The sequence below is a fragment of the Rhinopithecus roxellana genome, chromosome 19, assembly GCF_007565055.1.
Source record: "Rhinopithecus roxellana isolate Shanxi Qingling chromosome 19, ASM756505v1, whole genome shotgun sequence".
NCBI lineage: Eukaryota > Metazoa > Chordata > Mammalia > Primates > Cercopithecidae > Rhinopithecus > Rhinopithecus roxellana.
Window position 1 is genome coordinate 66,585,742 of NC_044567.1, and position 26,772 is coordinate 66,612,513.

The 26,772-nt window shown below is 47.6% G+C and overlaps 1 protein-coding gene and 2 long non-coding RNA genes across 3 annotated transcripts; all 3 read left to right on the top strand.

Annotated features, from left to right (window-relative positions):
• Positions 1–12,801: 12,801 nt before the first annotated feature.
• LOC115894833 lies at positions 12,802–15,304 on the top strand. Its single transcript, XR_004055041.1, has 3 exons — positions 12,802–14,121; positions 14,738–14,844; positions 15,264–15,304. It is a non-coding gene; the product is annotated as an uncharacterized LOC115894833 (long non-coding RNA).
• A 905-nt stretch (positions 15,305–16,209) lies between these two features.
• LOC104666743 (E3 ubiquitin-protein ligase LNX) lies at positions 16,210–17,470 on the top strand (the record flags this gene model as incomplete). The annotated part of the gene is given in 4 exon segments (XM_030924109.1): positions 16,210–16,457; positions 16,459–16,619; positions 16,622–17,232; positions 17,234–17,470. Coding segments are annotated over 4 exon segments (1,140 nt in total), but the record flags the coding sequence as incomplete, so codon positions are not given.
• Positions 17,471–17,696: 226 nt separating this feature from the next.
• On the top strand, positions 17,697–26,526 carry LOC115894832. Its single transcript, XR_004055040.1, has 3 exons — positions 17,697–19,430; positions 20,497–20,718; positions 24,720–26,526. It is a non-coding gene; the product is annotated as an uncharacterized LOC115894832 (long non-coding RNA).
• The last annotated feature ends 246 nt before the right edge of the window (positions 26,527–26,772 follow it).

Sequence of the window (26,772 nt, forward strand, 5' to 3'; positions counted from 1 at the left end):
TCCAAGCACTTTCCCTTGTGCCCCTGAGTTGTCTGGAGTGGATTTCTGTTTCTTGTAATCCAAGCATCCTGAGTCAGATGACCCCCTCTTCCAGCACCCAGCAGGCTCCCTTGGCCCACTTTGAGCCTGGCCTCCTCTGCTCACACATCTCTCCTGCCCAAACATCCTGGGCATTTTTTTGTTTCACTGAAGAAAGTTTTTGTGTGTGTGTGTGTGTGTGTTTTTTTTTTTTTTTTTTTTTTTTTTTTTTTTTTTTTTTTGAGACGGAGTCTTGCTCTGTCGCCTAGGCTGGAGTGCAGTGGCCAGATCTCAGCTCACTGTAAGCTCCACCTCCCAGGTTTACGCCATTCTCCTGCCTCAGCCTCCAGAGTAGCTGGGACTACAGGCGCCCACCACCTCGCCCGGCTCATTTTTTGTATTTTTAGTAGAGACGGGGTTTCACCGTGTTAGCCAGGATGGTCTCGATCTCCTGACCTCGTGATCTGCCCATCTCGGCCTCCCAAAGTGCTGGGATTACAGGCTTGAGCCACCGTGCCCAGCCAAGTTTTTTGTTTTGAAATAATTTCGGATTTACCAAAGAGTTGCAAAGATAGTACAGAGAGTTTCCATGTACTTTTCACTCAGTTTACTTAGTGTTTACATCTTATAGAACCATGGGACAATCCTCAAAACTAGTAAGTTAACATTGTTAAAATACCATTCACTAAACTATAGACTTTATTAGGTTGCCACCTGCTTTTCACTAATACAAGAGTCAGAAAACTCTTTCTGTAAAGGCCAGATAGTAAATATTTTCAGCTTTGCAAGCCATATGGCTACACCAAAGCAACCACTGAAAATACGTAAATACCAACCTGGATAACATAGTACGACCTCATCTCTACTAAAAACAAAATTTAAAAAAATCAACCGGGTGTGGTGGTGTATGCCTGTGGTCCTACCTACTTGGGACGTTGAGGCAGTAGGATCACCAGCCAGGGAGGTCAAGGCTATAGTGAGCTGTGGTTGTACCACTGCACTCCAGCCTGGGTGACAGAGTGAGACTCTGTCAGAAGAAAGAAAAAGAAAGAAAGAAAGAAAGAAAGAAAGAAAGAGAGAGAGAGAGAGAGAGAGAGAGAGAGAGGGAGGGAGGGAGGGAGGGAGGGAGGGAGGAAGGAGAAAGAAAAAGAAAGAAGGAAAGAAAGAAAGAGAAAAGAAAGAAAAGAGAAAGATGAAAGAAGAAAAGAGAAAGAAAAAGAGAGAAGGAAGGAAGGAAAGAAAGAAAGAGAGGAAGGAAGGGAGGGAGGGAGGGAGGGAGGAAGGAAGGAAGGAAGGAAGGAAGGACATACAGACAAATGAGCATGGCTGCATTCCAATAAAACTTTATTTACAAGAGCTGGCAGAGGGCCAGAGTTGGCCCATAGACTGTCATTTGCTGATCCCTGATCAATGTTCTTTTTCATTTCCAGGTATCACATTGCCTTTAGTCATCAGTTCCTCGGTCTTTCTTTGTCTTTCATGACCTTGATATCTGTGAACAGTCCTGGTCAGGTATTGTGCAATATGTTGCTCAATTTGGGTCTGATATTTTCTCATAATTAGATTGAGGTTATGCATTATTGGAAAAACTACCCCAGAAGTGATGATGTGTCATTCTCAGTGCATCATATCAGGAAGTACATGATGTCAGTGTGGCTTATTACTGGTAACATTGACCTTGATCTATTGGTTACACTGGTGTTTGCCAGCTTTCTCCATTATAAAGTTATTATTTTCCCCTTTGTAATTGATAGATATTGGGGGAAATACTTTGCAACTGTGCAACTCTTGTTTCTCCTTAAACTTTCTCCTACGAGTCTAAGCACCCATCGGTGGGTCTTGCCTGCAGCGATTGTTTCTGTGGTGTTCAGATGGTGATTTGCTGTTACCCTGGTTCCTTCCACATTCATTAAGGGGAACTCCTCTCCAAGGAAAAATGGTCCCTTCTTCCCCATTTACTTATGCAATCATTTATTTATATCGGTATGGATTCATGGATATTTATTTTATTTGATGATGTATAATGTACATATTTTATTTGATAATAGTGTAATGTACCTGGATGTGTTGCTCGACTGTTCCAGTTTTGATTCCTGGGAGTGACTTTCAGCTGGCTCCCACATCCTCTCCACGGTCCCCTCTTTTTTGAGCATGTCCTGACTTTCTGGCACCACTTGATGCTCCAGGCTCATCTGGTACCTGGTTTCCGATGCTTCTCAGGAAGGTGCAGGCACTCTTGCCCTGACTCCTCCTCCTTTTTTTCTTTTTTGAGATGGAGTCTCGCTCCATCGCCAGGCTGGAGTGCAGTGGCATGATCTCGGCTCACTACAACCTCTGCCTCCCGGGTTCAAGTGATTCTCCTGCTTCAGCCTCCCGAGTAGCTGGGACCACAGGCACATGCCACCACCCCCGCTAATTTTTTATATTTTTTAGTAGAGATGGGGTTTCACCGTGTTGGGATGATCTCAATCTCTTGACCTCATGATCTGCCTGCCTTGGCCCCCTAAAATGCTGGGATTACAGGTCAGCCAACTCCTCCTTCTTCCTCCAGGGTACTCTGCCTCCCTCTTGGTGGCTACTGCCTTTTTGCTCCCTCCTCTGATGTGCAGACCTACCTCCTCCACACAGCCTCCTCCCCTCCCAACAGCCCTGGTCATGCCTGCTCTTCCTCCGGATCCATCACAGCTCCAGCTGCTTGCCTGGCTGGTCCCAGTGCAACGGCACCTATCACCCATCTCATGAGTCTGTGGCTATCTCCAAGGCATGCTCCTGAGGCCCCTGAGCTGACTGCTGGGCTTCCCCTCAAATATTGGGGACAGGCTGCTGTCCTCTTAGCCTGAGATGTCACCTCCAGGAAAGCATGGCTGAAAACCACATAGCAACATCACTCATGGGTGCACATCACTAATAGGTAGGAACTGAGAGGCGGCCAGGGCTACAGCCCATGGATGGAGGTTGCCAGACATTGGTGATGTGGGCTCAGAGGTGAGCCTGCTGGCAGGAGTTCCCAGCCACAGGGAAACTGAAGCGACTTCGGAGCTCTCTTCACTCCTCCCTTTCTCTCTGGTCTCCATGCCAGTGTGGCTAAGGACCACTTCTTGTGCCTGAAGGACATTAGTCAAACTTCTTTTAGTTTGTTCACTCATTAATTCACCATTCATTCATTGGACAGATATTGAAGCACCTACTATGTGTCAAGAACTATTCTTTTTTTTTTTTTTTTGAGACAGAATCTCGCTCTGTCGCCCAGGCTGGCGTGCAGTGGCCGGATCTCAGCTCACTGCAAGCTCTGCCTCCCGGGTTTACACCATTCTCCTGCCTCAGCCTCCCGAGTAGCTGAGACTACAGGCGCCCGCCACCTCGCCCAGCTATTTTTTTGTATTTTTTAGTAGAGACGGGGTTTCACCGTGTTAGCCAGGATGGTCTCGATCTCCTGACCTCGTGATCCGCCCGTCTCAGCCTCCCAAAGTGCTGGGATTACAAGCTTGAGCCACCACGCCCGGCCAAGAACTATTCTAATTGGAGGCACAGCCATGAACAAAACAGGCAGAAATTGCTGCCAGTTCTAATAGGGAGAGACAAAATAAAGTGTGTGTGTGTGTGTGTGTGTGTGCGCGCGCGCACGCGTTTACGTGCATGCAGTGGGAGCTATTCCAGGCTGGTGATGTTGAGGGTCTAAAATTTTTGGTCAAAAGAGTATTCACAACTTTCTCTCGGGGGCAATGGATCCAGCTGCTTGCTGAGGTTAAATCAGCTGCAACTTAAAACGGCTTTATTCAGCATGACGATGCTTCCTTCACTTGGGTCTCAATAGCCCCGTGACGTATTTTCATTTTCTCCCCTTTCAGCCCCTTTGAATGGAAGTGCTTAGAAACCTGGCATGTCAAAAATACAGGAGGAGCCTTCAAGGACATCTAGCTGAGCGGTTTTCAAACCAGGGTCCTAGGAACCCCCTGGGTCCTCGGGCGGGCAGAGGGGGAGCACTGTGAAGGGAAAGTGACCACTCCTCAGCTTCCCTTCTACCAGAGCAACCCCTTTTGATGAATAGGGCTTCTGTTTGGGATTTTGTTTGCAGAAAGGGATTCTGGTGCTAAAAAACAAAGTTGGGAAACCCCTCATTTTACTCTTGTGAGGTAAGGTGGCATCCAGGTAAGAGTCCAGACCTGGCATCAGGCTGCCTGAGCTGGATCTTGGCTCTGCAACTTCCAACGTATTTAACTCTCCAGATCTCAGCTTCCTCATTTGTAAAACGGGCTCGTAGTAATGACTGCTTCAACAGGGCTTTGGTGAGGGCTGGGTAGCATAACCTGTAGCAGACACTTAACCAAGACCTTTTAAGTAGACACTAAATCATTCCTATTTACAAATTTTAAATAAAAAAAGAGAAAGAGGTGATACCTATTCTTAAGAACACTCAAGCACAAGAGAATCCAAAAACCATTTTAGAAAATTTTGGCCGGGCATGGTAGCTCACGCCTATAATCCCAGCACTTTGGGAGGCCAAGGCAGGTGGATCACCTTGAGGTCAGGAGTTCCAGACCAGCCTGACCAACATGGTGAAAGCCCATCCCTACTAAAAATACAAAAAAAAAAAAAAAAAAAAAAAAAAATGTAGCCAGGAGTGGTGTCACATGCCTGTAGTCCCAGCTACTCGGGAGTCTGAGGCAGGAGAATCACTCGAACCTGGGAGGCAGAGCTTGCAGTGAGCTAAGATCATGCCACGGCACTCCAGCCTGGGTGACAGAGTGAGACTCTGTCTCCAAGAAAAAAAAAAAGAAAAAAAATTTCCAGCCAAACTCCCAAGAGTAACTACAGGTAAAACAGTTTGGTATATGTTCTTCCAGACTGTTCTTCTGCACATTTGCAAATTTGTAATATATATGTTCAGAAAAACTTTTTGCAAAAGGATAGTTCACTCTCCATTCTGCTTTGTAATTTGCTTTTTTCACTTAGTAATATCTCACGGGCGTTTCTTCACCTGTTCCAGAGCCTGACCACACTCCTCTTCATGACTATGTAGCATTCCATCACAGGACCTTTCTGTCAGTTTTAACCAGTTCCCAGCTGAAACATATTTAGGTTGTTTCCAAGTTGTTGCTATCACAAACGGTGCTGTAATTAACATATTTGCACATACTTCTTTGAATTCTTGAGTTTTGCTGCAGGATAAATTCATAGAAGTGGAATTGCTGAGTCAAAGGGTTTTTCCATTTAACATTTTTATAAGTACTGGCAAACTGCCTCCCAAAGAGATTGTACCAATTTATACTGCCATCCCATAAAGGAGGAGAGGGCCTTCTCTCCACACCCAGTCAGTGTTGGGGATGACATTCTCTCTGCTCCCTGACCTGTGACAGAAGAAAAATGTTTTTTCTTTTTCTTTCCTGAGACAGGGTTTCACTCTGTCACCCAGGTTGGAGTACAGTGGCTCAACCACAGCTTGGCTTACTGCAGCCTCAACCTCCTGGGCTCAGGTGATCCTCCCACCTCAGCCTCCTCAGTAGCTGTGACCACAGGCACACACCACCCTGCCTAGCTAATTTTTGTATTTTTTTGTAGAGACAGGGTTTTACCATGTTGCTTAGGCTGGTCTCGAACTCCTGGACTTAAGCGATCTTCCTGCCTTGGCCTCTCAAACTGCGGGGATCACAGGCATGAGCCACCGCGCCTGGCCTGTTTTACATTTCTTCAATGATTCATGATGCTGTCTGCGTGTCCCAGTGTTTCCTGGCCATTCACAGTCTTCTCTTCTGTGAACTGCCTCATCACATCTTTTGTTTTTGAATGAGGAAGCTGAGGCCCAGAGAGGTTTGGGGATTTATCCAAGTTTGTAAACTCCAGTTCTCCCCACTGTTCCTCTTGCCATCTGTCATGTTGGTGGCTCAGTCTCCATTCACTTATCTTTTAGTAAAATAGTACCTGTCTTAGGTTTGATTCCCCCACAAACAGACACAGAGTCAAACGTTCAAATTCTCCTGGAGGAGAAATCTCGTTAGGGAATGAAGGACACAGACCAGTAGGGGAAAGAAGCCCTGGATGAGATTTTAGGGGAAGTCCTAGCTCAGGCCTGAACCTGAGGGCAGCTCTCAGGTGTGAATTCCACCTCAGCTGTCCTGCCTGGAGGCAAGGAAGCGGAACGGGCCTGCTTCCTCACAGCTCAGGCTGACACAGGCGGCCCCAGGGAGTACAGAACAGGAACCTAGGCTCTGTGGGAGGGTCTCCTCTGAGGCGACCAGGGGCTCAGGAGTGAGGCATTAAAGTGCATAGTAGCTGGACACAAGGACATGTTAAAAAGCGATGTGAGGAAGTCTGGGAAAGACACCAACATTGTCCTCTACTGTACCCCCGTTCTCTTTGGGGATCCACTCCTCCCTTACCCCAGCCCAGCATTTTTGGTTTCAGTGGAGCCTCAAGAGAGAGAGCCCTGTCTGGCTCAAGCAATTAAAACATTCTATCCCACTGGCCATGACTGATTTAGGGTTGAATCCACAACACAGTCTGTGCCAGTGGAAGTCGACCCAGCAACTGTCTGGGGAGAGCAGTACTTGGTTCATTTTTCACTGCTGTATAGCACTCCACTGTGTGACTAAGTCTGGCTTTATGTACCTTCATCTACCGGTGAACATTTGGGTAATTTCTGGTCTTTCCAGTTACGAATGGTGCTGCTGAGAATTGCTAAGAACATTCTTGTATGCATTGCCCAAAGCATGTGTACACCTGAGAATGAAATGGAATGCAACATTCAACTTGGCAAGACAATACTCCATTGTTCCCCAAAATGCTTATAATAATTGACACATCCACCAACTGTGGGTGAGCTGTTTGGAGTTTTCACCAAACCACGATAATGTCAGATTTCTTACCTTTTGCCAATTTACTGGGTGTAAGAAGGTAGCTCACCCTGGTGTTCATTTGCATTTTCCTGATTAATATGTATATTTATCACTCACCACTCAGATTTCCTGCAAAGTTATTTCTTCCTGATTCCTCTCCCACTGTCCTTTCTCACATAGAAGTCAGCCACTCTTCTTTGTTTAAGCTCTTCCTTCTGTCTGGAAATGCCCCAAGGAAATTTTCTGCCCAAGCTTCCACACCTGGTCCTGATGGCACCTCCTCCAGGAAGCCTCCTTTGATTCCCCTGTAAGGGGCAACTCCTCGTGGTTCCCGAGGACCAGCACTGTGAGATCCTTGAGGACCAAGTTCTAATTACGTTTCCTCTCTCTCCTTCCTACCCCAGCCAGGTTGATCAGGTGACTCCTCACAGAATAGGCTCAAAGTGGTTTCTGTTTCCCTCCCTCCTACTTTGGGTTTACCCCATGCTTGTGACAACAGGATGGGCACAATTATGGATTACAGTGTCAATGTGAACCAATAACCCAAAGCATTGCCCCCACCCTCATCTCCACAGTGACTTGCCAGAGAAATCTGGGCAGGGCTTTTCACCCCTGCCACCTCCAGAGGAAAGCCGGTAGGCACTCTGCTCACATTTTCTGTGCCTGTCATAGGGAAGGATGAACATGCCCATCCATCGGCTTGTCCTGGGAACACCCCAGTAGCGGGAGCGCCTCAACTTTTTGTCCCTGCTCATCTCCACCCTCCCAGGCTCACCCACAGCCTTAGAAACGGGCGACCGTTCCCTGGCTCTGACTCAGTGTACGGTGTTTATCTGCCCGCGAAAAACCAGAAATTATAAAAACTCAGAGAAGGCTGCACCTCTGCCAAAGAAAGATGATTCCACCTCGAGATACAGCTCTCCCTGGGGCTGTGGGATTGGCAGCTGCCGTGTTCCAGAGGTTTCAATGAAACTGAATGCCCTGAAACAATGCACGCTGATGTGCAAACCTCAGATGGAACCAAAGTTTTCATTTTCCCCCCATGCACTACAAAGCAAGACAGAGATTTTGGCTCAGATTTTTGGCTCAGCTCCCAAACAGCCCAGGGTGAACCAGAGCCCAGGCATCCTCACGGGATCTGTGTGTCGGGCTCTGCTTCCCCACCGCTCTTCTGTCTCCGGGCCCTGCAGACTGTGGAGGGAATAGGCCATAGGAAAGGATTAAGTCTCCCCATCTGCCACTTTATTGTTGGTCTAGAACTTTCTAGACCTTGAGGATTTTGACAAAAGTGAATCTCCAATTATTTTGTGCAACAGACATTCCAGAGGCAGAATGGTGGGAGGCTGTTGAAGGGAGGGTGCACTGGATACTTTAGACAAATTATTCAATTGAGCAGAGCCTGTTTCTCCTTTGTAAAGTGGGGAAGATGGCACCTATTTTCTCCATTTTACTGTTTTCTTCTGTGGATCAAAATGAGACAACATTAAAGCATTCTGTGGTAGGGGTGGTTCCCAGTCTTAAGACTTCTTGGATCATGAAACATGGCACAACATAGATGAAACTTGAAAATATGAAGCTAAGTGAAAGAAGCCAGGCACAAAAGATCGCATGTTGCGTGATTCCATTTATATGAAATGTCCAGAATAGACAAATTCATAGAGACAGAAAGTAGACTAGTGCTTGCCAGGGGCTGGTGAGAGTGTGGTTAGGGGGGATTGGTGAGTGACAATCATGGGTATAGTGTGTCTTTCTGGAGTTGATGAAAATATTCTGAAAGTAGACAGTGGTGCTTTATATAGTGGGGATAGGAGTGAATATACTAGAAACCATTGAATGGTACACCTTATTTTTGTTTCATTTATTATTATTATTATTTTGAGACAGGGTCTCCCTCCGTCACCCAGGCTGGAGTGCAGTAGCATGATCATGGCTCATTGCAGCCTCAACCTCTTAGGCTCAGGTGATCCTTCCACTTCAGCCTCCCAAGCAGCTGGGATTATAGGTGTGCACCACTACACTCAGCTAATTTTTAAGTTATTTGTAAAGATGGGGTCTCTTTATGTTGCACAGACTGGTCTTGAACTCCTGGACTCAAGTGTTCCTTGTGCCTCAGTTCCCAAAGTGCTGGGATTACAGGTTTGAGCCACTGCAACTGGCCAATGGCACACTTTAAATCAATGAATTGTATGGTCTGTGAATTATATGTCAACAAATCTGTTATAAAGAAGAAAAGAGCCTATGCTCAGATCACTAGCTATTTTGAGTTTTCAAGAGAAGTAGTGTTTCAGGATTAGGTTAGCTACCTATAACAGTAACTCCACCATTACAGTGGCTTAATAAGAAAGCAGTACATTTTTACTTATGGAGAAGTCAGGAGGTAGGTAGTTCAGGGCTGGTTTTGGGGCTTCCTAGAGTCTACAAGGACTTAGGGTCCTCTTTCTCCTGTGCGATTCTCTTTCTCCTGTGCGATTCTCAGCCAGGGGCTTCCATTGTCAAGGCCAATTCAGAGTTCAAAATGGCCACTTGTTTTTATCCAGGCAGCAGGAAGAAGAAAGGAGGGAAGAATGAAAGCCACCCCCACAACTGTTGCGCCAGCTTCTTCTTTCCTCTCATTGGCCAAAACTGAGTCACATGGTCTCACTTTGCCACAAGGGAGGCTGGGAAATGTAGTCTTTTAGTTGGGCCCATTGCTGCCCTGTCTAAAAATCAGGATTTGCAATTAAAGAAGCAGGGAAAACAGACTCTGGTTTGGTAAACATCAGCACCTGCCACTGTTTTTAGGTGAAATTCTGATTGGTAAATTGACCCCCCTTTTAAAAAATACCTTGCAGAACAGACTGAACATACCTGCAATCTGGACTCACTGCAGGTAGGCCTGCTGGACTGGCTGTGGCTCTGTGGGGAGACAGGAGTGGGAAAGCTTGTCCACTATGGCTTTGCAGGTGTCACTGGTTTGAAAACAGCTATAGTTAAAATAAGGACAGTGCTGAGTCACTGTGAGGTGGTGGAGAGAGGGAACACACAAGTGCTTGGCAAACACAGGGAGCACAAACCACACGAAGTCACAGTGTGGTTCTGCCACCGCATGGCTCAGACAAAAGCTCTGGGCTCTGCACAAAGCCTCCACAGCATCCAGGCTGCTGAGCAGACAGGAAGGGGCACGGCAATCTGAGTCACGGCACCCTTCCTATTGTGTTCTGGGTTTGCATTTTCTTTGACTCTAAACCAAAAACATTACAAACTATAGATGTAATTTGGACATGAAGGAACAAGGACAAAAAGCCAACAATTACTCACTCTGGACATGACCCTGTCACTGCCTCACCTTCACTTCCGGCAAGGCAAGAGCCATTCACGCTACTAATGACGTCTCCTGGGAAGATCGCATAATAAGCCTTGGCCAGAAAGCTGTATTTTTTGATAGGCAGGAAACCCATGGACCTTTACTGCAATGGGTTCCGCAGGCTGCTCTAAGTTGCTGAGAAAGCCCATGGGGGAGAGGAAGAGGGCCTTGGGTGGGGTGGCATGGCGCTCTCGGATGCATCATGCCTACTCCCCAGGTGCAGGAAGGCTCAAGTGTGCATGCCCAGAGGGTCAGGGAGTGCTGGGCCAGCCCAAGACAGGCCATAGAGGCTCCAGCATTGCCATGAGTTCGCAGAGTGACTTTCTTTTCTCATTTTCAAAAGATGAGGTTGTGTGAAACTTCTTTTTGGGCTATCTCCCTTGTCAAACCAAGCCTCTCATCTTCTAGGAGGCAGGTGCTTTCATGGTGGCAGATCTTGGAGTTAGACAAACCTGGCTCAATATACAGCTCCAGTTATTTATTGTATCCCAAAATGCAGTGGCTTGAAACAGCACCATTTGATTAGACATGAATTTAGGTAGGTGGGCCTCCATCAGGAGATCTTTTGGTTCCACATGGCTGTGGTTGGGGCTTATTCAGGGGTACTTACCTAGCCACTGGTGTGGGTCTAGAGGGTACCTGGTGGCTTGGGTGGTGGCTGGAAGACTGGGCTCCTCTGGGCCTCTCCACGTGGCCTTCTCAGCCCAGTAACTGGACTTCTGACATGGCAGCTCAAAGCTCCAAAAGATGGGAAATGGACCCAGAGATGGATTCTTAGTCCACTGCTGTCTTACTCATCCTCAATTTAAAAGAAACACTGGAGGCAGTGTTAAAGATTCATACCCCAAAATGGCCCCAATTTTCCACCCCCAACCTGTATCCATTTCCTTTGAAAGTCATATGGAACAGCCTTGACATAAGTAATTCCATCTTAGAAGAAGTTCGAATTTTACATTTCATAAGGCCGTTTGCCAACAGGGAACAGATGTTTTGCCTGATCAATAAAGACTGCAACCAGCCAGATAAGGACATAACCAAACATACCCTGCCACTGTCAGTCCTCACCAGAGGACTCTGTAGTCATAAAAAGAGCCGGACTTCTACCACTCATAACAGCCGCCTTGATAAGCACCTGGCATCTGCCACTGAAGACTCTGCCCACATCAAAGACTCTTCCTTGCAAAACTGTGACGCTGCTGAGCTGCCCAAGCCAGGCCAGAATATTCTTTTTGTTCACATCGCTCTTCCTGTACTGGCCTGTTAACTCTTTTTCCTATCCCTTTTCTCATGCCATGTTACTTTGTTTGATGTGTAATTTTCAATCTATAATGTTTATATATTGATAAGTATGCTATGTATGGTTTGCAATACTGACTGATCTGTGGAGTGGCTTGAGACTGTGTGCTTGAGCCTGTGTGAATGCCAAGTCCTAAAAATTGTCTCCTCCTCCTTGGGAACTCCATGGTGGCTTTTGTGATCGAAGTAGCATAAAAAAAAAAAAAAAAGGCCTGACATTGTGGGAAGACACAAATGTGTGTGGGTGGGAGACCTGCTTATCTCTGGCCTTGAACCACTCATGGTAAGTGTGACTTTGCAATTCCTCCCACCAAAAGGTACAGTCTATTTCCCTACCATCTGACTCAGGCCTTATCTATGGCCAGAAGGTGCCAGAAGTGATGGTTTGTTAATTCCAAGCCTAGTCCTCAAGAGGTTTTCAGCCTCCCTCTCTGTCTCTCCCCACCCTTCCCACACCCCTGGCCCCTGTGATTGGCATGAGGATATGCCCAGCCTAGCCTGCTGGAGGACCAGGCTCCTAGAGGAGCCAGGGGCTACTGACCTCAGCCAATGGCAGACATGTGAGTGAGCCTGTTGGAGGCCACAACTGCCCAGCCAAGCCCAGGCCAGATCAGCAGAATTTCCTGGTTAAGCTGCCGGATGCCAGTGACGTCGTAATATTTTCATTTGAAAAGAGAAGCGGCCAGGCACGGTGGCTCATGTCTCCAGCACTTTGGGAGGCTGAGGTGGGCGGATCACCTGAGGTCGGGAGTTCGAGACCAGCCTGCCAAATATGGTGAAATCCCGCCTCTACTGAAAATACAAAAAAAAAAAAAAAAAAAAATTAGCTGGGTGTGGTGGCACATGTCTGTAATCCTAGCCACTAGAAAGACTGAGGCAGGAAAACCACTCGAACCCAGGAGGCAGAGGTTGCAGTGAGCCGAGATCGGGCCACTGCACTCCAACCTGGGTGACAGTGAGACTTGATCTCAAAATAAAAAAAAAAAAAAAAGAAAAAGAAAAGAGAACCATGAGGAATAAATTAAACTCCAAAGAGTGAGAGCAGTGGGATTTGAAGCTATGTGGCAACTAAATAAGAAGGTATTTTAGGGCAGGCAACCCCCATGACCTGTTGGGAACCGGGCTGCACAGCAGGAGGTGAGCAGCGGGCAGGTGAGCATTTACACCTGAGCTCCGCCTCCTGTCAGGTCAGCATGGCACTAGATTCTCTTAGGAGCGTGAACCCTGCTGTGGGTTGCACACTCTGTATGAGAATCTAATGCTTGATGATCTGAGGTGGGAGAATTTCATCCCAAAACCATCCCCCTCCCACCCCCCGTCTGTAGAAAAATTGTCTTCCATGAAATCAGTTTTTGATGCCAAAAAGGTTGGGGACCACTGTTTTAGAGGCAAGGGACCCCTCTCCATCTCTGATCCCCAAATGCACTGACTCCTCTCAGCTCTGCAAACCTAAGGCTGCCTCTGTCTAAATAGAGGTTCCCAACTAGAAGTGATTTTTCAGATCCTTAGTAACTGGCGTGGCACAGGCCCTCAGCCATTGGAATACACCCAGCCAGGGCCCTCATCAAGCACCTACTGTATGCTCTGTTCTGTAAGCTCTGTAAGCTCTGTTCTGTGTGCTGGGGATGTGCCAGTGGAAAAAAGTCCAAATCCTTACCACGAGAAGGTGTTGTTCTAGTGGAAAGGAGCAGATGATAAACAACTGATTAAATGAAATCTATGGCAGCAGATGGCAGTGTAAGAGTCACAGAGGAAATCAACACCAGGTAAGGGGAACCACAAGTTCTGGGCAATGGTAGCTGCACTTTGAGTAGGTGGTCATGGAAAAGCTCATGAAGGTGACATTTGAGCAAAGATGAGAGGGTGGAGCCCCCCAGACATCTGGGGGAACAGAGTTCCAGGCAGAGGGATGAGCATGTGCAAAGTCCTGAGGCAGTGGTGTGCCACGCACATTCCAAGAATAGCAAGGGGCTGGGTGTGGCTACTGTGGAGGGAGAGAGGCACAGTGGGAGGAGATGAGAGGCAACAGGACATCATCTGGGTAGGGCCTTTGGGAGACTCTGAGGACCTGGGCTTTGTTCCAGAGGACACGGGAAGTCGCTGGTGGGCTCTGAGCCGAGGAGGGACGTGATCTGATCCCTCCAGCTGCTGTGTGCAAGGAGGAAGCAGGGAGACCCCTGATGGTCCATGGAGTGGGAAGGTGGCTTGGATCAGAGGAGAAGGGCAGAGGTGCTCAGATCCCAGATCTGTGTTGAAGACGGGATTTCGGTGATTGAACTTCTTTAATTCCCACAGCAACCCTATAGGAAGGCACTTTTATTGGATGCAAAAATAGCTCAGAGAGGTGACAGAACTTCCTGAGGCTTGACGGGGGCAGACAATGGAGAGGCAGGGCCTGATCCCAGTTTCCAAATCCCTGTTGGTTCCTGTGGAGTCAACAGCCTGGTCTGGTGATGGCCGTGGGGGCTCCCAGAGGAAGTGACATTGACGCTGAGACCTGGAGGACCTGGAGCCATGAGCCAAGCCGCAGCCCTGCTCCCTAGAGATCGCCGTCTTCAGAAACTCCCAGGCCCCTGCTCTTTCCACATTTTTCAGCCTGACGTGTGGCCAAAGCATGACAAACCTCCATGGGTGAGCACAGATGCAGGCACCTCCCCTTTTGGGGCTAGGGTGGAGAGGAGGCAGGGTGTGTAGAGAAGCAGGAGGGATCTATCTTTGCCCTCACGATTCCTTAGAATCAGCTGACACCGAGGCCTGGGCCTCCCTCTGCTCGGGTTAGGCTTGGGAGGGCCCTGGGGGATGTGTAGGAGCCTGTCAGGCCAACACAGCCTAGGCTGAGGGAGGTATCCCAGGCAGAAGGAATGAAGGTGTAGAGGAGGGCTGGGGTGGGAGGTGGGGGCAGAGCAGGAAGGGGCTGCCCAGGTTGTGGAGCTTATCTTAGAGGCCACTGGGTGCTTGTGAAGTTGGCTTTTCTTTCTTTAAGAGACAGGGTCTCACTTCATTGTCCAGGCTGAAGTGTAGTGTCACAATAATGGCTCACTGCAGCCTCTACCTCCCAGACTCAAGCAATCCTCCCACCTCAGCCACCCAGAGTGCTGGGATTACAGGTGTACACCACTGCACTTGGCCCCAGAAGTGGGCTATATTTTTAAAGTAAGTTTTTATTAAAGTCAAACGTGCATACAGAAGACAGTACAGTCCTTTTTCAAGCTTTTCTTTAATCTTTTATTTCTTTTTTCTCCTGGAGATCATGGAATACAGGATGTGCTCACACTGGATACACCTGTGCCTCCTGCACCTGGATCAAGAATCATCACAGCTAGGCCCCCAGGGCTCCTTGGACCTCCTCTCAAGGTCACCACTCTGATCTGCTCCCATATGGTGGTTTTGCCTGAGGTGGGCTGTTTTGGTGTGTGCCCTTCGGGTCTCTCTTTGGGATTCTCTCTGTGGAGGATCACTGAGCAGTGTGCCACTGTCCGCTGGACCACAGACCCTCTATTTGTTCCTCCATGATGGGATGAATAGAGGGACTCATTTGGGTTGTTGTCTGGATGGGGCTCTCATGAGTGGAGCTGCTCTGGCTCTTCTTGCATCCTGTCCCTTCTTGCACGTCTGTTGGGTGTCTGCCTGCCCTGGAACGCCTGGGTCCTGAGTTAGGTGTTTGTTCTGTGATGATCTATGTTGCTAGACAGTTTTCCTACATGGCTGTACCAGTTCATGTGGAAGGGTTTTTGTTTGTTTGTTTGTTTGTTTTCTCTTTTTTTTTTTTTTAGACGGAGTCTCGCTCTGTTGCCCAGGCTGCAGTGCAGTGGTGCGATCTCAGCTCACTGCAAGCTCCGCCTCTCAGGTTCACGCCATTCTCCTGCCTCAGCCTCCTGAGTAGCTGGGACTACAGGCGCCCGCCACCATGCCCAGCTAATTTTTTGTATTTTTAGTAGGGATGGGGTTTCACCATGTTAGCCAGGATGGTCTCAATCTCCTGACCTCGTGATCTGCCCACCTCGGCCTCCCAAAGTGCTGGGATTACAGGCATGAGCCACCACGCCCGGCCCATGTGGAAGGGTTTTAACTGATGAGCAGCCGTCCTGTTCTCTGTTCCCTGGACCCCAGTGTCTGCTCTCTGCCATCACCATGGGCCTCTCCAGGACCCCGCCCACCACATAGTAAGTGGATCCCACACACATGTGATTGGCCACTTCCCTGATCGATGGGCAGCATATGACATTGGCCTCTCTGGGTAGTGAGACCCTCCTCTCTGCTCCTGTGGCCTCACCCCCTCCTGGGTGCATTTCTGCTAGGGCACATCAAGGCCTCGTATCCATTGTCAGCTCCTCAATGTGGGCCCTCCCCTTCTTACTTCCCATAGCCACAGGAGATCTTACTCAATCCCCAAGCTTTGGTCATGGCTGTGTCAATGCCTCCCCCTCATGGGACCCTCTTTTCTGAAGGTCAGCCCTGGCCACCCAGCTTCCACTAGACATCCCTCCTGGCCATACCCTGGGCTCTCAGACTCCCTGCATCCGGAGCAGGACCTGCCATGTGCCTCTTAACCTCACCCTCCTCTATGCCCGCCTTGTGACCTTAGAGGGGGCTGGAGGGCCACCACGCTGGGCATGCCAGTCCTCCCTCTGTGGCTCAGCTGGTCCCTGGCCACATGATGTCCATTCTTTCTAATTTCACAAATATTTCCTCTTCTCTCTATCCCTGTAGCCACTCTGACTCCCTGTTGAAAATTATCACTCCTCTCTCTGTGTCGCCCAATGCTATACATCGTCAGGAACTTCTACTCACCATAAAAGGACCTCCCACTATGGCCTGAAAAAAGACAGAAAGAGGTGCTCACAAGATGGCTGATCAGACGGCTGTGTGAACCTCACAGCCATGGCACCCTCCCCAGAGGTTTCTGCAGCTGCCACCACCGCCTTAATGACAGATAAGCTTGGCTTAGACAGCCCCGCCTATGTGCCTGGCAGAGCACAGTCAGCCAGCAATCAGCCCAGGGGACTCTAGCCAGAGTAACCAAACTATGGCACAGCCCTTTGAGCAATCCAGCAACTGGTACAACCACATAGGAAAGCTGTCCAGCAGCATCGGTCATCACAGGACAATTAGAAACAGATCTTTTAAAAAAATAATCGAGCTTTGAGTGTTCTTCAAAGGACAAAGAGTGGGAGTGCAGTTGCCAACTGAGCTAACCAGGGCAAGGAAAATTCTGAAAGCGTCATCACCCCTGAAATCTTTCCAAGGTTGTACCACCTGATCCCAGATGGTGAAATTACCAGCATCAAGATCAGTCAAGTGGATCCCAATGAAAGCCTCTCCATTACGCTGATGGGAGGCAGTGAAACCCCCCTGGTCTGTATCATCCAACACATTTATCATGATGGGGTAAATGCCAGAGATGGCCAACTACTGCCAGGAGACATCATCCTAAATGTCAACAGGATGGACATTAGCAACGTGTCTCACAACTATGCCCTGCATCTCCTGTGGCAGCCCTACCAGGTGCTGTAACTGACCACGCTGCACAACCAGAAGTTCTGCAGCAGGAACAGTGGACAGACCCTGGGTGCCTACAGACCCCACGATGACAGCTGTCATGTGATTTGCAACAAAGGTAGCCCCAAGGAACAGCTTGGAATGAAACTGGTGTGCAAGGTGGATGAGCCTGGGGTGTTTACCTTCAGTGTGCTAGATGGTGGTGTGGCTGATTGACATGGTCAGCTGGAGGAGAATGATTTGTGTGTTAGCCATTAATGGACATGACCTTCAGTATGGCAGCCCAGAAAGTGCTGCTTATCTGATTCAGGTATTGCTGGCCCTCTTCGCCACTGTATGGACTCATGCAATGCCAAGAAGGTAGAAAGTTGCACTATGATCCAGTGTCCAGCTCTGAAAAATGCTGCTCCTTGTGTGGTGGCATGTTTGACTCCCACATCTCTGCTCTGGGAAGTTACTGGCCTATGTTGCATCCTGATAGTACCAGCATTTTTTTTTTTTTTTTTTTTGGAGATGGAGTCTTGCTCTGTCGCCCAGGCTGGAGTGCAGTGGCCAGATCTCAGCTTACTGCAAGCTCTGCCTCCTGGGTTTACGCCATTCTCTGCCTCAGCCTCCCGAGTAACTGGGACTACAGGCACCCACCACCTCGCCCGGCTAGTTTTTTGTATTTTTTTAGTAGAGACGGGGTTTCACCGTGTTCACCAGGATGGTCTCGATCTTCTGACCTCGTGATCCGCCTGTCTCGGCCTCCCAAAGTGCTGGGATTACAGGCCTGAGCCACTGCGCCCAGCCAGTACCAGTAGTTTTTATCAGTCATAGTGATGGCAGCGGTGGGCTGTCTGGAGCAGCTGCTGCCATCACGCCGACTACAGCAGGGAGGCATAGCTGGGACTGCACACTCCCTGGAGCTGGTGGGAGCCTGAGACAAGTGGAAGCCCCGTCTCTTCTAAGTTGGTGGGGCAGGAGCTCCCTGGGTGCAGCCACAACTGCCCAAACCAGGACTGCAGACCTGGGCCTCCTGGGCCATGGAGTAGGCAGGGCTTCCCCCACCCAGGTGCAGCTGCAGTCCACACAAACCACTGCTGTGGACCCAGGTATCCCTGCACTCTTGGGGGCCCAGGAAGGCTCCCCCCGCCCTAGCAGGCTCAGATGTACCTGGTTTCTCCCTGCTGTTAGTGCCCACTTTGATCCTGGAGCAAAGTTGGGGCCAAGCCTGGACACTGTCAAGGCCTGGCCAGGTGTGCACACATTCAGTGCAATGCTGACATGCCAGTCCCCTGCTGCCTCAGCCGTCTCCAAACATTGGGCACCAACAAGCATAGGAGAGAAGCCAATGGGGTGCAAAGGGCAACTCAGTGCTGGCCTGCAGGTTCCCCCTCGGCACCTACAGCTTGGCCACCATGAATGGCAGCAGGAGGCAAATAGGTTCCTGGGTGGAAGAGGGTGAGGCCCTACCTTCAGGCCAGGGAGGACCTGGAGGCTAGGGACCAGGCTGCCAGTTCCATGGACCAGAGTGGGAACTTGTGGTGCCTTTTCCAGACCCACCCATGGCTGCCCATGGACCAATTGGCACACACTTCCTCCCTCTGAGGCTCATAAAAACCCCAGGCTCAGCCAGAGCTGAGTAGATGTCGGGAGAACCAGCTGCAGAGAGGAGATACCCACTCCAGGGTCTCCTCTCTGCTGAGAGCTTCAGAAAACAATGGGATGACCTGCCTGCAGAAGAAGCAACCCACTCCAGGGCCTCCTCTGAGCTATTCTATCACTCAGTAAAGCTCTTCTTCACCTTACTCACCCTCCACTTGTCCACATACCTTATTCTTCCTGGATGTGGGACAAGAACTTGGAACCTGCTGAATGGCAGATCTGAAAGGGCTATAACACAAACAGAGCTGAACATCGCCCCTTGTTGGACACATTGCAGGTGAGGAGAAGGAGAGAAGAGCTATAATCCTTCAGCAATCCCAGACCTGGGAGCTCCCTGAGCCAGGCTGTGACTCACTCTTTGGGACCCTGCAGTTCCTGGAGTCTCCAAGCTTCCAGGGACCACCATGTCCCCCGGTGGCAGCCATGGAAGCTGCTTGCATTGCACCTGGTCCAGCTGCAGCCTCACAGAGAGCCTGTACCCATGCTGGCACCTGGAGCTGCCCACCCTGCTGCAGCAGCCGGCGTGCCTGACTGTAAGCAGTGACCAGATCCCACGCTCATTCACTCACACACCCCTCACTGCTCCATGCCTGGCTCGCCCTTGCCAGGCATGGGATCCAGGCTAGTAATGTGAGCTGGCACCGCCTGCCAGGCCAAGTGGGCAGAATGAGCCCAGAGGGTCCAAGCAAAACTCAGGCAAAAGGTGCCACTGGCCACAGAGGTTTCTGACCAGAAAAGCAACACCTCAGGGATCCCATAACATTTTGGAGGGCTTGTCCAGGATCTGCAGAAAGGTGAGTAAAAGCAGATATAATCTTTCTGTCCTTTTTTCAAAGTCTCTAAACTCCACAATAGTCAAAATGAAAGAAAAATACCAGGCCTCTATCAGCCAGTTAAAAGCAACTAGTGTGGCTGCCAGACTTAAGACACAGAGGACAGGCTTGCTGGAAAGTACACTGTCAGTCCTCCATTATTCTCAGATGTTGGGAATGTTGGCTTCGTTCCAACCCAGTTTTCTTTCACAGAGGTCTAGCCATTGTGTGGGAACAGAAGGAGGTCCTGAGGCAACTGAGGGTATCTGACCAAGGCTACCCCTTGGCCTAATTCAAAGGCCCCTGGATTAACTCCAGTCCCTGACCACCTGTTACAGTGCCAGCACTAGGACCTCCAGTCTTTCCTATCGTTCTTTCTTTCAGGATGTCAAGGTTCCTATTTCTTCTTTATGTGCAATGTTAAATGTTAAAGATGTTGCCAGGTGCAGTGGCTCACACCTGTGCCAGCACTTTGGGAGGCTGAGGTGGGTGGATCACCTGAGGTCAGGAGTTCAAGACCAGCCTGGCCAACATGGCAAAACCCCGTCTCTACTACAAATACAAAAAATTAGCCCGGCCTGGTGGTGCCTGTAATCCCAGCTACTCAGAAGGTTGAGGCAAGAGAATCACTTGAACCCGGGAGGCAAAGGTTGCAGTGAGCTGAGATTGCGGCACTGCATTCCAGCCCAAGTGACAGAGCAGGACTCGGTCTCAAAAAAAAAAAAAATGTTAAGGATGTTGTTGCAAACCAGAGATATTACTGGATTGAATGAGCATTTGGCTTAGTCATCAAAAGTCTAAAATAGAAGGTTAAGAGTAGCACAGAAGCCAAGTGTGCCTTCGTATCTGTACATAAATTTGTGGTAAAAATGTTCTTGTTGCTTCCTTGGGTGACAACTTAGTGCCAAGCACCTTGAGGCACAGAAAGGAAGCATGGCCTCAGGAAGGAAGCCTTTCTGTAAATGCAGGAGAAAATGGTCCATGGTCCCATATGTGCAGGCCTTCTTTGCCTTGCAGGGGGGTAACCCAGACTTTTCTGATGTTGTAGGATTGATTCAGCCCTCCTACCGGCCATCTCAGGAGAAGCTGCAAGGGGCAATTCCAGGGAAGCAAACCCCAGAAGTACCTCCAGCAGGAGAATCAACCCCCTCTGCTCCTCCCTATCCAGGTTCTCTCTCAAGCTTGCCCCAGCCTAGGAATCCTCGTTTCAGGCAGGTCCCAGTCTCAACTGCCCCTACAACAGATGCCTGGTGAATATGGCCCCATTAAGGTACAGGTCCCCTTTTCTCTACAAGACTTAAGGCAAATTAAGGGGGATCTTGGCAAATTTTCAGGCAGCCCTGACAGGGATATAGAGGCTTTCCAGAACTTAATCAAAATATTTGAGCTGTCCTGGAAGGATGTCATGTTACTTTTGAATCAATCCCTGACCACCACTGAAAAGTAGGCCGCCCTGCAAGTGGTAGAGAATTTGGGGGATGAACTTTGTATTTTATATAGGGCCAGGGAAGGGAATGAGACTTATATGATTGGAAAAATAGCAGGACCACTGGAGGACTCTAAATGGGGCCCTAATGATGAAATGGGAGAATGGAGGAGGAAACAGATTCAGGTGTGCATACTGGAGGGCTTATGAAAAACCAGGACTAAGTCTCTCAATTCCTCCAAGATCGCCATGATAGACCAGGTATTAGATGAGAATCCCACTGCCTTCCTGAAAAGGCTAAGATGGGCCTTGGTAAAACACATCTCTCTAGCTCCTGATTCAGTCGAGGGACAGCGAATCCTAAAGGATGAGTTTATCACACAGGTGGCCCCTGATATCAGGAGGAAGCTACAGAAACAAGTTATAGGATGAGACGGTACTTTAGAGAACCTCCTAAAAGTGGCCACCTCAGTCTTTTATAATAGGGACCAGGAGGAAGTCCAAAAAAGAGAAAGGAAATACAAGAAAAAGGCAGAGGCTCTAATAGCCACCTTGCAGGCTCACAAACCTCAGAGTCCCCAAGATGCATGACAGTGAGGGGCATCTTAGGTCTTTCCTCCACCATGTCAAGAGCCATGGTAAAAATCACCGTATTCTCTGCTCCTCCATGAGTTCAAAAGCTAGAAGTATTAAAGTATTGTCCATTTGGTGTGGCCAAGGTCAGGTAATAAGAGATTTAAAAGGACTTCTTTTTTTTTTTTTTTTTTTGAGACGGAGTCTCGCTCTATCACCCAGGCTGGAGTACAGTGGCCAGATCTCAGCTCACTGCAAGCTCCGCCTCCCAGGTTTACGTCATTCTCCTGCCTCAGCCTCCAGAGTAGCTGGGACTACAGGCGCCCGCCACCTCGCCCGGCTAGTTTTTTTTTTTTTTTGTATTTTTAGTAGATACGGGGTTTCACTGTGTTAGCCAGGATGGTCTCGATCTCCTGACCTCGTGATCCGCCCGTCTCGGCCTCCCAAAGTGCTGGGATTACAGGCTTGAGCCACCACGCCCGGCCTAAAAGGACTTCTTAAAGAGGAGGACTATGGTTAAAAGTCAGCTTTTGGGAGGCTGAGGCGGGCGGATCATGAGGTCAAGAGATCGAGACCATTCTGGCCAATATACTGAAACCCTGTCTCTACTAAAAATACAAAACTTAAGCCAGGCACGGTGGCTCACGCCTGTAATCGCAGCACTTCAGGAGGCTGAGGTGGGCGGATCACGAGGTCAGGAGATACAGACCATCCTGGCTAACACAGTGAAACCCGACTCTACTAAAAATACAAAAAATTAGCCGGGCATGGTGGTAGGCGCCTGTGGTCCCAGCTACTCGGGAGGCTTAGGCAGGAGAATGGCGTGAACCCGGGAGGTGGAGCGTGCGGTGAGGTGAGATCATACCACTGCACTCCAGCCTGGGCTACAGAGCGAGATTCCATCTCAAAAAAAAAAAAAAAAAAAATTAGCCAGGTGTGGTGGTGCACACCTGTAATCCCAGATATTCAGGAGGCTGAGGCAGGAGAATCACTTGAACCCAGGAGGTGGAGGTTGCAGTGAGCCGAGATTGCACCACTGTATTCCAGCCTGGGTGACAGAGCAAGACTTATCTCAAAAAAAAAAAAGATGGGTATCCAAGCTCCAAGCTATAGGTCAGGTTAATTAAAGATGGATGTCCATGCTATAGGTGTATTTAAAAGGCCTTAATGTCTTTTCATGAATCTTGTTTTTCTGGAAAAAGGTTTTAGTCTTGTCAGTCGACTGAACGATTTTTCTTCATTTTTGTCTTGCCACTCTTAATGCACACGAGAGGCCCCATGAGAACTTCTGATGGCTGGGACTCCTTGGGAAAATGGATGAGGTGCCACGGAGCCTGTTTTGGGAAAAACCTCTGTTTTCCTCACAGAGCTCCAGGGATTAGAGGCAGATGCATCCCTCTCAAAATTTGTTTTTGTCTTCCAGCTAGGCCTATTTATTAGGGTTTAGAGACCACATGTTTTCCTAGCCCTGGTTCTTGAAGGACTCCACCCCAAGGCCAGTAATCCAACTAGGAGACTGGCAAATGAAAAATTCTACAACTACTGGATCTTCTTCTGTCTGTTTGTGTAGTTATATAAAATTTAATATCTGATCTGCATAATTTGGATCATATGTCTACATTTTGAAGATATTTTATTTTTCAAAGATGAAAGTGACTCCCAAAAGTTAACTTTTAACCATAGCCCTCCTCTTTAAGAAGTCCTTTTAAATCTCTTATTACCTGACCTTGGCCACACCAAATGGACAATACTTCAATACTTCTAGCTTTTGAACTCATGGAGGAGCAGAGAATATGGTGATTTTTACCATGACTCTTGACGTGGTGGAGGAAAGACCTGAGATGCCCCTCACTGTCATGCATCTTGGGGACGCTGAGGTTTGTGAGCCTGCAAGGTGGCTATTAGAGCCTCTGCATTTTTCTTGTCAGGTGTGACACACTAAAAAAAAAAAAAAAAAAAAAAGAGCTCTAACTGATTGGCTTAAAGAAAAATAAGTGCCTAGATCAAATATTTTGAAAGAAAGATAAAGCTGTAATGTCTTTTAGTTCAAGTGACTTTGATCTTTGAAAAATAAAATATCTTCAAAATGTAGCCATATGGTCCAAATTATGCAGGTCAGATACTAGGTTTGTTAAATGCTTTAAAGGTTATAAACTGCTTCTTTCATTTTTGAAAATTGTTTAACTTTCCTGCTTTCCAGTTTGGTAGGGCCTAGGGACGTACAGAGTTAACCACCTCCATGCTGGAAAGAGTCAGACCTTATCTGCACCTAGGAAATAATTAAAATAACTTACAAGGTTTTACACCAAAATTAAAAATTGCCAAGAGTTACCATTATAACATGTAATGTGAGACTGCTTAAAAGAAGATTTACATGCAAAGAGTGTAAGGAAAGTAAAATGTGTCTTTAGTAAAAGAACATAAGGTGGCACGGGAATGTAAATTTTTGCCTAGTCTAGAGGGTTAAAGGATTGTTTTCAATTAGATAAGATAAAGCTAAAGGTTTAAACAAGTTATAGGAGGTTTTTAAAGACTAATCTTGAAAAAGAAATTCTGTGTGTGAACATATTGACTAAATTCAAAAGGGCATTATATCGTTTTTCTGTAAATTGAACATTGGAATAAAAGCACAAGTTTCTCAGGGCACTGACCTCCTCTTTAACAGACTGGTAAAGGATTATAAAAGGATTAGGAGCCTCAGCTCATGGTCATACTGATTAAGATTTTCAGGTAATGTTAAATGATGATGAAAGATTTTTGTTTGCCTTGCAAATAAACTACCGAAAAAAGAAGGGAAAGGCAAGAGATAGATTGTTTGGAAAGCTAAGTCTTCTCTCTTAATGTGTAAAGGTTTTTGCCTTTTTTTTGAGCCATCATTTTGGCTAAATAAGTGACTTATGGTAATCTGGAATTCTATTTCATAATGTCAAGTGTTGTAAACCTTTAACACATTTGATAGGCTCCCCAAAATCAAATTTTAGCTTCAAAATTGTCTTTTCTGACCCCTGGAGCATCCAAAGGAAAGGTGAACAGTATTATTTGACATATTTAGTCACATGAAATTGTCAAAATAAAGTGGTCTTTGATCTTCTTCAGGTTATATTTTAGTGAATAATGTTAATATGTGTTTCAAAATGGTATGGGATTTCTAAAATCCTGATGTTTGAGTATGTGCTTTCAATCATAATTAGGGTTATTGTGTTAGGTTATTGTAGACCACAGAGGTGATCAAATTTCTTTGTTAATCATGTTTTTTATTGTGACTACCCTAGGACACTTTGATATTCACAGACTGTCTTGTTTTGATCCTCTTCAAAAGATGGATTATAGTCCTTGAGTGCAGATTTCTGATAACTTTGAAGATGGTGCACAGGAGTTGACTGGGTGGACTGAACTTATGGAAGACTGAAGTAATCTTTTTTTGACTTTTTGCTTGGAACACTGCTGATCCTTTGTTTTGTTTTTCAGAATCATGAAAGCTTTTCTTTTGAGTTATTTGTCGCTTTTGACAATTGTGGGGATGAACCAACCAGTGATTTTTGACTGCAGAGAGTGAGCAGAATGAGCCCAGTGGGTTTAAGCAAAACTCGGGCAAAAGATGCCACCAGCCACAGATGTTTCCGGCCAGAAAAGTGGCATCCCAAGTATCTCATAACAGTAGTGGATTTTGGAAAGAAAAGAGCCAATTACAGGCTGAACACAAAGGAAGATGTTTGCTCTGCAGGGAGTCACAGTGCAAAGCTCCTGGACTCCTCCTTCCAGCTATAACAGATAGCCTTTGTTATTTAAAAATGACTAAATATAAATGAGGCTGATGGACTGTGTTTCCCTTCTTTGGTCTCTGCTTAGCTACATCATATAGATATGATTGGAAGTTCTCAGTCAAATCTCAAAAGAACAAAGAAAAGTAGTCATTAATCAAAACAACAGGGAAAAAAAGTGACCCCTGCAGCCACTTCCTCAGGCCAGGCCTAGAAGGGTGGCCTCTGCCCCCAAGTCCTGAGAATGAGGTGGAATCTGAGTTCTCCAAGTGGTAGCAACAAGGGACCTTCTCAAATCCAAATCTGCTCACACTCTCTTTTGCCAAAACCGTGAGGCCAGCCACATGGGAAACCACAGATGGATCTCAGTACCATGAAGAGAGGCGCCAGACATCATGCACTCAGGGTGGAACCAGGAGTGGGTGCCTGGTGCCAGATGCTCAGCGCCATCCATGAAGTTGTCTTGCAAAAGAAGAAAGACAAAACTGGGAACCTGGGGCCATGCCTCTGGATCTCTCACTTTATGGAGAGCGTGTGGGACAAGAGAACACACGAAATGCAGGGGACTGAAACCAAATTACCTGACTTCTTCGTGGAGGAAAGAACAAAGAGGGCGAGGAACCTGCAGACCCAAAGAGGCTTCAGGGCCATGTCTACCAACTGTAAGGCGTGGGCCTGTTTGGGTCCTGAACTGGCCTGAAATGAACAAACCAACCAGGAAACACTCACTTAGGAGGCAATCATGGAAATGCAAATACTGACTGGATACCTCACAATATTAATAAATTACTGGAATTTTTTCAGATGTGGTTATGGTTTTGAGCTTATATCTGAAAAAGAGCTCTTGCAGAGGTACATACACAAAAATTCATAGATGAAATTATGTGGTGTCTGGAATTTGCTTTAAAAAAATTCAGGTTTTTGTAGGGGGAGGGCAAGTGGAATAAATGAAATAATATTGACCATTTGCAGATAATTGCTGAAGCTCAATGATGGGCATGTGGAGGTTCATTATCCTATTATTTTTACTTCTGGGAATGTTTGAAATTTTCCTCAATAAGAAGTAAAACAAATAAATAAATAAAAGAGCATCCTGGTTCCCCAGCACTCTGTATAAAGGCCACGCCTGTAATGTGGGTGTGTCACTTTCTCCCTGCAGCTGTGCCAGCTCCCTCCATGCACCTCTACTTCCTACTCTCTCGAATTGCTGAGAGCTTCTGGGCAGCTCCCCCCACTGCCTTGTGCTTTCTCCCTTTAACCTTTATTTATTGTTATCTTTCCAATAGGCAAGCATTCACATGGCTCAGAACGCAGCACTGCACAGTAACGACTCTCCCTTCCTCCTCGTCCCCAACATATAGTGTCTTTCTTGTTTCTCCTTCTAGAGATTTTACGCATATGCGAGCAAACAGAAATAGACCCTCATTCTCTGTCTCCCCCTCCCGTTTTACACAAAAAGTAGTTTGATGACACGCTACTCTGCGCCTCACTTTCTCACTATATTCTGGAGAGCTTTCCGGATTTGTCCACTGTGAGCATCTTCTTAGGCAGAGAAGATGAAACC